Genomic DNA, 13,659 nt, shown 5'->3' on the forward strand with positions numbered 1-13,659 from the left:
TCAGTGTCTTTATATCCTTGTTGTAAGGTAACAACTGAAACTGATCACATATAGATAGAACGTTTAATTTCCATAATTACTGTAGTATGTAATTTTGCACATTCTGATATGTCTTCAAAGTCTTTCAATATGGAGACTGGATCTTTTATAGGGGCTCACTTTTAGCAGTTTTATAATGTTAAGTTCAAAAGGGTAGTGAAAAGATTCACAAGGATGTAACTGAGTCTGGAGGGCTTGAGTTATAAGGAGAGGCTGGATAGGATTGGGCTTTTTTACCCATGGAGTGTAGGTGGCTTAGAGGCGACCATATTGAAGTGTATAAAATCATGAGGGGTATAGATAAGGTCAATCATTACTGTCATTTTCCAGTTTAGGAAGTCTGAAATTAGAGGGCATAGATTTAAGATGAGATAGCAAAGTTGTAAAATGGACCTGAGAGGCAAGTTTTTCCACACACAGAGCAGAGAAGATATAAAATTAGTCGAGGCAGGAACAATTACAATTTTAAAAGGCATTTAAACATGTACATAGATAGGAAAGGGTGAAAGGGATATGAGCAAAATCCAAGCAGTTAGAACTTCCTTAAGTAGGCAACTTGGCTCCATGGGCGAGTTGAACCAAAAGGCTTGCCTCTGCACTGTATACCTCTAACCATGTGGTGTAACCACAATCTTTAATATATTTAAAATTTATGTTTTAAGTTTTAGAATATGTTTGTTTTATATCAGCTGTGAATTTCACAGTCACGTGCTTCCTTGTATTTTTACGTTCTCAGCAGTTGTCACATGTTTACAGGAATCCAAAAAAAGGTTTGATGAGGATGAAACCTTTAAGAAGCGAGCTTACCAATGTGTCGTACAACTACAGAACCACAATCCAGACATTATTAAGGCATGGAATATGATCTGTGATGTTTCCCGAAAGGGTAAGCCAGAAATCAAGTGAATAACGGAAAGGATCAATGTGTGAAGATCGAAGGGAGATGATTATGATTTAGAGCTGTCAGGATAAAACTGAATAGAAGAGGTTGAATGGCCCTATTCCTCTTACTTTATTCCTTCAGAAATTTTAGTATATATATCTTGGTGTTTTGTTCTTTACTTTCTCATCTGAGTTAGGCATTGGGATGGTTTGCATCTGGACACTGTGGTTTGGAGAACCAGTCTGCATTATCAACAGTACTTTTTTCTGTTGGGAATATAGAGATGGTATTACTGATCTTTGAATTGTGTCCTTGGTAGAACATTTGAAGGGGCTTAAGTCAGATGTGTTTGTATTTCAGTGGAGTAAAGGGAATTGCAGTGGCATGAGAGAGGAACTGACCAAAGTAGATTGCAAGGAGGCACTAATAGTGAACAGCAGTGAATGGAGTTTCTGCAAGAAATGAGGAAGGTGCAAGATAGATGTCACAACTATGGCTGACGAGGAAAGTCATAAGAGCAAAAGAGAGGCCATACAAGGAAGCAAACATTAGTGGGAAAATAGAAGATTGCGAAGCTTTTTTTTAAAAACTTGCAGAAGGCAACTAAAACAAAAAGGGAGAAAGATTAAGTCTGAAAATAGGTTAGCAGATAATATCAAAGATGATGCAAATAGCTTCTTCAAATATTTCACAAATAAAAAAAAGATGAGAGTAGATGTAGGACCAGCAAAAAATGACACTGGAGGACTAATAATGGGTGTTGGGGAGTATTTTGCATCATTTTCTTTTATTTTGGAAGACATTTTCAGCATGCTGGATATCCAAGGGAATCAAAGAAATGAGGTTAGTGCAGTTACTATTTCAAGGGAGAAGGTGTTAAAAAAACTTGAATGGTCTAAGGATAGATGTCTCCCAGTCCAGTTGGATTGGACTCTCAGGTTTTTAAAGAAGTAGCGGTAGAGATTATAGAGGCATTTGTAATGATCTTTCAGGAATTAATAGATTTTGGCATGGTCCTGGAGGACTGGAAAATTGCGAATGTCACCACATTATTCAAGAAGGGAGGTAGCAGCAGAAAGGACATCAGTAGTGTTAGGTCTGCTTTGTTCATGAATGAGTGAGTCAAACACCAGACTGAGTCGAAATCAAGGTTCTTTGTTCTTTATTGCCGGATTGTAACACTTGCAACTAACAGTGTTAGTTGGAGAAGGCGCATTCTGCCGTTATCAGCAAGTGGTATTTTTTTTATACCTCAGGATACATACTTAGTAAATTATCATACCATTACATTGTCCAATGAATAAACTGTTGCTATCCTTCTCTGCTAGCTTGCTGCACATCATTCTTGTTAGTGCAAAGCTTATCTTGAGTGTACAAGGTCACATCTGCATTCTGTTACTCCTTAGTACTGGGTGACTCCTTCTCCGGTCCCATCTCATGATGTTTTTACCTTACAGTAGTTGGGAAGATGTTGGAGTCGATTGTCAAGGATGAGGTTATGGAGTACTTGTAGGCACATGACAAGAGAAGTCAAACTAGTATGGTTTCTTTAAGGGAATACTTTGCTTGACAGACCTATTGGAATTCTTTGAAGAAATGACAAGCAGGCTAGATAAAGGAGATGCAGTGGATGTTATGTATTTGGATTTTCAGAAGTCCGCAGACAAGGTTCCGATCATGAGGTTACTTAACAAGAAAAGAGCCCATGGTATAACAGGAAACATACTGGCATGGGTAGAGCATTGGTTGATTGGTAGGAAGCAAAAAGTCAGAATACAGGGATCCTATTCTGTTTGGTTGCCAGTTGCTAGTTGTATTCCACAGGATTCAGTGTTGTGGCCATTTCTTTTAACAGTGTATATCAGTGATTTAGATTACGGAATAAATGGCTTTGTGGACTGTTTTGCAGAGGTCGATGAAGGAGTGGATAGTGTTGAGGAAACAGGAATGCTGCAGAATGACTTGGATTAGGAGAATGGCCAGAGGGTTGGCAAATGAATTCCATTGTTGGAAAGTGTATGGTTATGCACTTTGGTAGAAGAAATAAACGGGCAGACTTTTTCCTAAATGGGGAGTTGTCATGCAGGGTAGCATGAAGATAAACTTGCAGGTTGAATTGGTGGTGGAGAAGACGAAAGCAATGCTGACCTTCATTTTAAGAGCAAGGATGTGATATTGAGGCTTTTTAAGGCACTGATGAGACCTCACGGAGTATTATGTGCAGCTTTGGGCTCCTAATTTAAGAAAGGATGTACTGGTGTTACTGAGGTTTCAGAGGAGATTCACAAGGATAATTCTGGGAATGAAAGTGTTATATAAGGAATGTTTGATGGCTCTTGGCCTGTAGTCGTTGGAATTTAAGAGAATGGGGAGGGGGAGGTCTCATTGAGACATTATGAATGTTGAAAGGCATGGATGGAGTAGATGTATAAAGGTTGTTTTCCATGGTAGGAGAGTCTAGAACAAGAGGGCACCATTTCAGGATTGAAGGGCATCCACTTAGAACAGAGGTGAGGAGGAATTTATTTAGTCAGAGGGTGGTGAATTTGTTGTCACAGATGGTTGTGGAGGCCAAGACATAGATTCGTCATTCACCAGGGCATCAAAGGTTATGACAAGAAGGCCAGGAAGTGGGACTGAGTGGGAAAATGGATTGATTGATGGGGAAAACACAGATAAGTTCATAACTCAAAAGTTTTCTAAACTACTGACACCTTGGAAATATGTTGCGGATTGAAAGAAGCATTTGGCCAATTAATCTATCTCTGAAATACAAGCCAGCTCAGCATCTTGTCAGCAAGAAGTCTCTTACTCAGCACCAGCTTGTCTTCCCTGCAAGGAAGGAGTAGTGCAGAGCTGGGACCATTAATGCACGATGTGAATAGCAAGCACTTCCTACAAATTCCAAGTTGGTATTATAAGTCTGTGTGCAGTATTATCTTGCTGTTTATATTACCCTCTCGAATGAACAAAGAATGGGATCTTTCTCCACATCACTTTGATTTAATCTGGAATAAACCTGCAAGCTGTTTTTTTTTTCACTTTCCCCAAGGGATTAAATAAGTGTAATGCTTCTTTATGGATTAGGGAATCAGGACTCTTAAACAAAATAGTTAATGTCTCCAGAGACCTCATAAATTTTGTGATGCTATTTAAATCTACTTCACTACATCTGCTAATAGTGTAACTTGCTGAGAATATTGAGAGAGATGGCATTGAAATGTTTGATTTGGTACTTCAAGATAACAGTCACGTAAATAATTAAATATATTTTTGATATCGGGTTAATCTCAGATTGTTGTTTGCTTTCTTCGGGTATTCTGTTTGGCTTGTGTTATCGCTACAGAAAATTTACTTTTTTGTGTTGAAAAACTATATATAAGCCTTCCAGGATGACCAGTGAATCTTTCTACTTTGTTATAATGCTGTGATTTAGTCTTGAATATATTTTTTTCCTGTTCTCGCATTCTTTAGGACTTTTTTAAAAATTTCTTTCAATAATTTTTCTACAGAATTCCAAAAAATTTATGACAGTCTGGATATAAAACTAATTGAAAGGGGAGAATCGTTCTATCAAGACATGATGAATTATGTTGTGAAGTTGTTTGAGGAAAAGGGTAAGAAGGAGGCTAGAGTGGATAATGTCGTAATTTCTTCATGAGCTAAAAGAATTCGAAATATTGACAGTTCTTTTTCCAAGTTTTTGAGTCTGTCTTCTAAATGACTCAGAAGTTAACTATAGGTGCCTAACTTTATCCGGGATTCTGAAAAAATGGCAACCTCCAAAAACCAGCACTTTTTTCAGTAGATGACATCTGCTCATTAAAGATGGAGTTTGGCGCTAAACATAACCCAACTTGACCATCGCTCAACACCCGTGTATCCCATCGTATCCCAATGGCAACCTCCAAAAACCAGCACTTTTTTTTTTAGTAGATGACATCTGCTCATTAAAGATGGAGTTTGGTGCTAAACATAACCCAACTTGACCATTGCTCAACACCCGTGTATCCCATCGTATTCCATGCCACTAATTAGTGATATCATTACTTTATAAGTACCCTGCCCGTTGAGCATAATGCATATTCCAACTTGCGTTGGAATATCCCATATTGTTCTGCTACTTTATAAATGCCTCCGAATCACCGTATGCTGATTCCTGTCCAGCGCCGCAGTGCTTTCAGTCGGCCCGCCGGCAGCTCCATGCAAGATCAATGTCCGTTGTGGCTACCCATAATCCCCCACACTGCTGAAACAGCTGCACCAGCGCAGGGGAACCAAGAAGGGATGAGGGGAGTCGGCTACGCGACTCAGGCGGGTGGGGGTGGAGATGGCAGCGTGACTCAGGCAGGCAGGCTTAAAAGGACAAAAGCTTTGCATCGTCAAATTTTTGGGTAGGAATAGTCATTTTAAAATGATTCCGAAATCCAAAGATTCTGACCAACGGCAAGTGTCTGGTCCTGATGATCCCTGATAAAAGGTTAGGCACCTGTACTTGTACTATGACCTTTGCTCTTTCTCATTAACTAAATCTTGGTTTTCAGATAAGTATATAAACAATATTGCATTGCAGCTATAAATTGGAATAAAGTAGAAAAACATAAATGAATTGAAAGTCACCAGTTTTTTTTTAGTCCTTGCAGTAATTGATATTTTTATTCAGCTAAAGGTTAATCAATTCACCTGTGAGTGAGTAAAAGCTTAACAAATTACTAGAAAATAAAAGTATTTGGGACGGTGGATAATTAAGAATAATTGCCAGCAAATATATATTTTAGTACTCTTCATTATTAATAGGAAATTAAATGTATTTTTTTTAAATCTGAAAGATCATACAATGAGCCATTCTGTGCTGGTATTAACTAACATTTACGGAGAAAGTAATTATAACCAGAATAGCTTTGTATTATCATTGTCCAGATGAATGGTCCAGACTTGCACAATTTATTCCAACAGGTTTGGTCCAACTTGACGAAGGCCGAAAGATTGTTTTTCCACCAGGTTGCTCAGTGCCCCTGACAATAGTAAAATCCGACGGAGGTTATACATATGACACATCCGACTTAGCTGCACTTCGACAAAGGATTTTTGACGAGAAAGCTGATATCATTATCTATGTGGTAGATAATGGGCAGGTTGGTGCTGCTCTTAGATATTCTGCTATTGTCTCACAGTCACCTGTACTTAAAACCAATAAAATATTTTGGATCTCCTATTCAATCATATGGAATTTAATCTTTGTTACTTTGTAAAGAAATCTGTAAGTTTGAACTGTTTGTAACAAACAGAAACAACACTCCCTGCCGTTCTCATTGGTTCAGAATTGGCAATGGTTAGATTTACAAATATATTTTTTTTAAAAGATCACCCATTGATCTCAGAAATAATAATTTTCATGCTTGTTAGAAATCGATTAAAATAGCATTTCTACACGAATGTGAAATATACATTTGAGTATTACAGCAAGTATCTGTTGCATTAAAATTGTTCTTGTTCAATTGCTTATGAATTCTAAACTGAACAATGTCGTAAACTTAATGAACTCACATCTTTGACTCACTCTGGCTATGATTTTTTTCCCCAACACCAGAGCATGCATTTCCAGACGGTCTTTGCAGCAGCACAGATGATTGGCTGGTATGACCCCAAGATAATCAGAATAGAGCATACTGGATTTGGTGTGGTATTAGGTGAAGATAAGTAAGTGGTCCTGATTCAAGTTTTAATAATTTTCCTCTGCATGTTCTTTTTGAACAAGATAATTAAATTATGACTTTCATGAATCTTTACATCATAAAAACATTTTTAAATAGTATTTAGGTATTGTCAAAATTAATTGGAGGAGATGAATACTCCCTTTTGTCATTTTTGTTTTAAAGCAAATTGAACGTTTTTTTTTCTTGTGGACTGAGCTTTAATACAGAGTTTAACATCCATGTACTGCTATTCAGAATAAACTGGCTTCTTCGCTCAAGTATTATTTGTGACAGGAGGAAAGAATGATGTCAGACCAGCAATTTTTTTTTGGACTTAACATGAAGAAGCAGAGGGCAAATCATTTCATTGATCTGAATTTTTGGCCAAGTCATTCAGAGCAAATTGGAACGGACAATATACAGACAGAAACGTATATCAGGGAGCAAGCCTGTAGACCCCTAAAGATAGCCAGAGGGCGCATGCATAGAATTTATGAGCAAAGCGTTTGTGCCAGTATTGTAAAAGCACTAACTAATAGGCTAGAGTACTACATGTAGTTCTAGTCAGGCCCAGTTACAGCACGGCACGTAATTCCAATTGCCTCATTACAAGAACGTAGTGAATACTGTACAGTGAAAATTTATAATGAGATTGTTGGAAATGAAAGATGTTAGCCAAGACAAAATACTGGGAAGGCATTTTCTTTAGAAATGAGAAGACTGCTATAGGAAACAAGTTCTTTCTATTCATAATCCTTCAGGACATTCATAATTTGTACTTTAATAAAAGACCCCTCCCTTTAATCTTCTGCAGCTAGGAGCATAAATTGAAGGTAATTGGTAATAAGAATTATAGAAGAGTAAAAATATCATCTCACTAGAGAATGTTGAACCAAGAATTTGTGAGGTAGTAACATGCACTTGATGAACTTTAAGTTTCAAAGCTATGCCCCAGATTTGGATAATATTATTGGGCCAGAGAGCTGGCATAATATGCTTTATTTGCCTTAAATGTATTTGAGAACTGCAAATATAAATGAAAGTTGAAAAGTGTATGCAAATGACGCCTGCGTTGTATGGGGAGTTGCATTCTTAGCAAATGGTCTGTATCTCGATTTTCCGTGATGTGTTTACACCAAAAATCACAAGTTGAAAAAAAAAAGTTTGTATTTATTTTGTTTTTTGTTTCAGGTAAATTCTGTGAGCATGAATTTTATTCTGTTTATCAATTTTTTTTGTGTAGTGATTTGTGAATCCTGTCAGGGACACTTCTGTTTCCCTAACACCCGTAATGTGGGATTGTCTGCACTGGGAGAAATGAGAGTCTTCTGATGGTCAATGTTATATCTGGCCATGGTGAATTTTATTGCAGCTGAAGAGGATGACCGATCTAGAAAAATATTTATATTCCTTGTAATGTTAGGTGCAAAAATTCATTATACTCGCTGGCCAGTATTTGCCTTCAACACATGTCAGGGTTCTCACTAACTTCTTTAAACTGAGAACAATTGAAGCATTGTATTTCAAAAATAAATTTGTAGCAGCAGTTTATTTTGACATTTTCTTACAGAAAGAAATTCAAAACTCGATCTGGTGAAACTGTGAGATTAGCTGATCTCCTGGAGGAGGGTCTGAAAAGATCAATGGATAAACTGTTGGAAAAGGAGCGAGAGAAGGTAAAACCTTTTAGTTTCTAAATTGTGTTTCATTGTTATTAAAAAATAACAGCTTTCTGTAGAAGAAAAATATCATTTCAGGCACAAAGACTTTTAATGTACATTAAGTCCCAAAGTGCTTCCTGGAAATGTAGTCAGACAATATTTGCAAAGATCTGGAAAAAAAATCATCTTTGTCAACGATCTTCCATTGGGCTGGACCTGGTCTATATCCCTGCTTTAACTTTTCTATATGTGTTTCAGAGGTATATATTAGTAACCAGTATCTACTACAATCCCATTAATTCTCATGTGCATGCTCTCTCATTTTTACTTTTCTGACATGCTATCTCCTGTAACAATGGCCTATTTCCTGTGTGCAATTTAACTTGTATTTTTTAAGTAAAGATATACCCACGTTGAAAGCAGCGTGCTTTCACATTCACTAAATTGATTCCTGGTTGAGTGGAATTGAAAAGAAAAAAAAACTACAGGTTGAAATTTGAAATAAAAACAGGTGTTCAGCAGACCAAATTGAACTTTTTGAAGAACAGAGCAGAATTAATTTTCTGCAACTTCGAAGTCTTGTCTCACAATTTTCCAATTCTGCTGAAATGGTTTCTCACTCCACAAATACTGCTTGACCTGCTGAGTGTGTCCAGCATTTTCTGCTCAATATCATAGAATCTAACATCAAACATATGAGCCATTAAGAACTTTTTGCTCATTTGTACTAATTCCATTTGCCTACAGTACATCCGTTTCACTTTACCTAAGTGAATGTTTAAATGCCCCTTCAACATAATTGCGTCTGATTCCACTACTTTCTCTGGGAGTGTGTACCAGATATCAACTATTTTCTCAGATCCACTTTATAAGGCATCCTTTTTGTCTTAATCCTGTGTCCTCATGAAGGGGTGACACAGGTTGACAGGACAGTGAAGAAGGCATTCAATAATGCTTGCCCTCATTGATTAGGACAAGTACAAGAGCTGGAATGTTCTGTTACAACTGTGCAAGACACTAGTGAGACCATGCTTGAAGAATGGTTCACATTTTTGATCACCCAGCTGGAGGAAAGATGACATTAAACTGGAAGGGGTGGAAAAAAGAGATTAACAAGAGTGGTACTGGAACTGGCAGACTTAAATTATAAAGAGAGACTGGATGGGTGGGGACTTTTGTCCATGAAGCCCATAAGGCTGAGGGGGTGCCTCAGGGATGTTTATAGAATCACAAGGGGAATATATGACAAATGTTTGCAGTTTTTTTTCCCCTCTGGGTAGCAGAATCTAAAGCTAGAGGGCATAGATTTAAGGTGAGATGGGAAAAATTTAACAGGGACCTGAGGGCACCCTTTTCACTGGCCCAGGGCCAGCAAATAGAATGAACTAGCTGCCGGCATAAGTGATAGAGGCTTACATGATTGCAATGTATAAAGCAGTCATTCTTAATGGAGGCCATTGCACATTTAAGAAAAAGCCTTGTTTTCTTTTCATGTCACATTTTTTTTTAATGTAGTTAATAGGAGAGAAGTATGGAAGAAACAAAAACTTGACAGCTTCACAGGGAAGGGGCCCCAAAACTTTGAGCAAATTTGGGGGGAGGGGGGGTGGAGGGAGCATAGCTGAAAAAAGGTTAAGAATGACTAGTTTAAAGGATATTTAGACATGTAGATGGATAGGAAAGAGTTGAGATGGATATGGTCTGTACGTAGGCAAATGGAACTAGCTTGGGGAGGCAACTTGGTCGGCATGAACAAGTTGGTCCAAAGGACCTGTTTTTGTGCTGTAAATCTCTATAACCCAAGTTCATCTGTTCATCAACATTCATTCCTCAGCATCCAACCATTTATTATATACATCTGACCACCTGCCACCCCCCCCCCCGACCTCGCAAAATGCATCACTCATACTTGTGAGGATTAAATTACATCCATAAATGTTCTGTCCAGATTTTCATCTGATCTTATTCTGCTGTAACAACTGTTTTGTGTCATTTGCAAGTTTAATACTCATTTCTTCTACTTTTGCATTTTAATTGTTAATATATACAAACATCAAAGATCCCAACATTAATCCCTGCAATACACCTTTGGTCAAAGTCTTCCAGTCAGATAAACATCCTTCTTTGGAGACTCTGGCCATCTCACCCTTCCATAGAAATTTTCTGACATGTTTATTTAGTTCATGAAAAAAAACCTCTGAGGCACTGATATTGGTGGTGACTGGAAGAGATATTGTACTCATGGAAATATATTAATTTTTACACAATTGACTCTGCCAACTAATGTTATTGGTAAAGCCATCCATCTGTTCAAATCCTCTTAAACCTTTTTAAAGCTAGGTGAGATAATTTATATAAATTCTGTAATTTATTATCTGTTCATTTGATGGCCAGAGTCTCCATAGATAAATTAATATGGAAATATGAGTTGGGAGGTTTACAGCTCCCAAATTTTAAAAATTATTATCGGGCAGCCCAAACTAAATTTCTTACCACCCGATTTGAGGGAAGAGATGTCACAGGCAAAAATAGAACTGTATTAAGTGGAAGAGAATATAGCAGAGGATTTTAGATATAAATGAGATTCAAAATTAATATCTGGTGAGAATGAAACCCCCTTGTTGAAACATTTAATTAACATCTGGAGTAAAATAAATTATCAGATGGATACTATGGGGGGAATATCTCCAAAAACACCCCTCACTCAAAATAGACTTATACCCCCTAACAATGGGTAATAAGATTTTAGATATGTGGTCCCAAAAAGGGATCAGATTTATCGAGGATTGTTATGAGCGGGGGAAACTCATGTAATTTGAACAATTTAAAAAATAAGTTTGGTATTGCTAATAATACAATATTCTGCTATTTTCAGTTAAGACCATATTTAAGGCATAAATTGGGCCTGACAATAACTTCATTAAAGTGTAGCGATGTGGAGACTGATTCGAAAAGGAAATAACAAAGAAATTTACTTCTTCAAACGGGAACTCCTAAACAAGGGGTACACAGTCTAGACAGAGATGGGAATCAAACTTAAATATAAGCATTGATGATCAAAACTGGTCTGATTTATGCTGGGACAAATATAATAGATGTAAGATCTAGAATGGTGCAATATAAGTTTTTTGCACCAGTTATATCTCACCACAAAAATTAAATAAATTAAAATAAGACAATTCGGATCAATGCTTGAGGTGCAGTGAGGAGATAAGAACTTTTCTACATTCATTTGGTCATGTTCCAAGGTAAGACCCTTTTGGATAGATCTGGGGAAATTTTAGAGCAAATTACAGGAATCCAATTTCCACAGAACCTAGAATTATTCTTATTGGGGAATATTGCCACTCTAAAGGCCTAAAATGAGACTATCCCAACATCAAACAATATTTGTTAAGATTGCATTAGCAGTGGCCAGGAAATGTGTAGCAATTTCTTGGAAGTCTGATTCACATCTAGGTATAGCCCTTTGGAATAAGGAAATGGATAGTTATGTCTCCCTTGAGAAGATTACTTATAACCTAAGAAATAAGTATGACATGTGGCAGCCAAATTTGCAAAATGCATGTGCAAATCTTTAATTATGTCCCATCTCACTCACGAGACTGATGTTAATACTGTTGTATATCCACTAACACAATTAAGACTTGGAGACGTGTTGCTTCCTCATCCTTTACTTCTATTAGACTAACATGGCTACTGACACACAGGGTTTTATATACATGGAAGGGTGACATCATGACGTGGGCATCATGATGTCCATCAGAGGGCAGCTTATAACCAACATTTCTCCTCATCCCGTGTGAAAAATGCTAACTGGGCCCCTTCAAACTAATAAGATTACATCAGGCCCAGGTCTACAAGTGAGAATTAGAATACATCTCATGAGTAATTCTAATTATAAAAGAGCAAGTATTTAATAATAATCAGTACATATTGTCCTTAAAGCATTCAGGTGGTCTTTCTCTTTTGGACTGCTGTGCTGGTCTTTGCACGGGACCGGTAGATAGTAGGGTCGGTGGTCGAGTCGACAGCGACTGCCCTCCTTCTCTGACCTTCAGCAGCGACTACCCGTCTTCGCTACCCTCCTGGCCGCGTGTCTCAGTTACTGGACTCCTCGGCTCCGCAGCCATCTCTGCCCCCACCCCCGCCCCACCCCGATCCACTCAGCCTGAGGGGTGGGATGGTCAGGGCAGGTCTGGTTCCTCTTTCTCCAGCTCATGAGGCAGTTCATGGACCTTAGTGTTAGTCAATGCTCGTAATTGGTCAAGGGGTCGTTTCCACAAACTGTCCCGCACTAGAACAGAGCAGGGGCTCAATTTCTTTAAGATTACTCCTACCACCCATGGGTCTTTATATTTTCTATAATCTTTTTACCAGAACTCTTTCACCCATTTCCAATGTTCTAGGTGAGGTCTGTGGTGATGCTGTTTTTTTGCAATCTGAGACCCAGATCTGGATGAACTGTGGACAGCCTGGACCTCAGGTTGCGGCCAAACATTAGTTCTGCAGGGGTGCGTTTTGTGGTAGAATGTGGCGTGTTTCTGTATCCCAATAGGAAATCTGCGATTTTGTATGTCCAGGGGGAATTCAAAAGTTTCATGGTTTCATTGCTTTTTTGAATGTTTGTACAAAGCATTCTGCCTCCCCATTAGTACTTGGGTGATGGGGTGAGGACAAAATATTTCTGATATTGTTGTCGTGCATAAATTTTTTAAAATGTTCTGATGTAATTCATGAAGCAATCCGTAAGTGGCAAAGATAGCTCGTAGACAGTCAATCGTGGGATCTGCTTTGGTATTTTTCAGCTGTGAGACTACTGGCCATTTGGAGTGTGTGTCCACAGCTATTAGGAAAGATTCACCCATGAATGATCCAGTGAAGTCTACATGAATCCGTTGCCGGGGTTTAGATGGCCATTTCCATGGGTTAGCTTCAGCTTGCAGCATTTTTGGCTGCATTGATTGATATACTTTGCATTCTCTTACTGTTGTCTATGGAGGGCCACCAGATATGCATCTAGGCCAGTGCTTTCATTTGTACCATTCCCGGGCGGTTATGGTAGTTCTGATAACATGGTAGTTTGCCATTTGGCTGGAATAATTGTACGGGTACCCCATAGTAAACATCCTTCTTTGACTAGGAACATAGGAAGTAGGAACAGGAGTAGGCCAAAAATGGCCCATCGAGCCTGCTCCGCCATTCAATACGATCATGGCTGATCTAATTTATGACCTAACTCCACCTGCCTGCCTTCTCCCCATATCCCCTAATTCTGATGGTTCATGGTGGCATGTGTAGTAAGGTTTTAGATCTTCTGGAATAACTTCAGATTCGGGCCACCATTAAGGGTGAAGTATAGGATTTTGATTAATGTTGC

The 13,659-nt window shown here is 38.2% G+C and overlaps 1 protein-coding gene across 3 annotated transcripts in view; it reads left to right on the plus strand.

Annotated features, from left to right (window-relative positions):
* The window catches only part of rars1 (arginyl-tRNA synthetase 1), a 48,815-nt gene that overhangs the window by 24,485 nt on the left and 10,671 nt on the right, over positions 1-13,659 (plus strand). For all 3 annotated transcript variants that reach the window (XM_069898182.1, XM_069898183.1, XM_069898185.1), the window contains 5 exons: positions 796-925; positions 4,435-4,539; positions 5,879-6,057; positions 6,513-6,622; positions 8,189-8,294. In XM_069898182.1, the coding sequence (XP_069754283.1) occupies positions 796-925; positions 4,435-4,539; positions 5,879-6,057; positions 6,513-6,622; positions 8,189-8,294 (630 nt within the window). The remainder of the gene's footprint in view (positions 1-795; positions 926-4,434; positions 4,540-5,878; positions 6,058-6,512; positions 6,623-8,188; positions 8,295-13,659) is intronic.

This window comes from Narcine bancroftii, chromosome 9, assembly GCF_036971445.1.
Source record: "Narcine bancroftii isolate sNarBan1 chromosome 9, sNarBan1.hap1, whole genome shotgun sequence".
NCBI lineage: Eukaryota > Metazoa > Chordata > Chondrichthyes > Torpediniformes > Narcinidae > Narcine > Narcine bancroftii.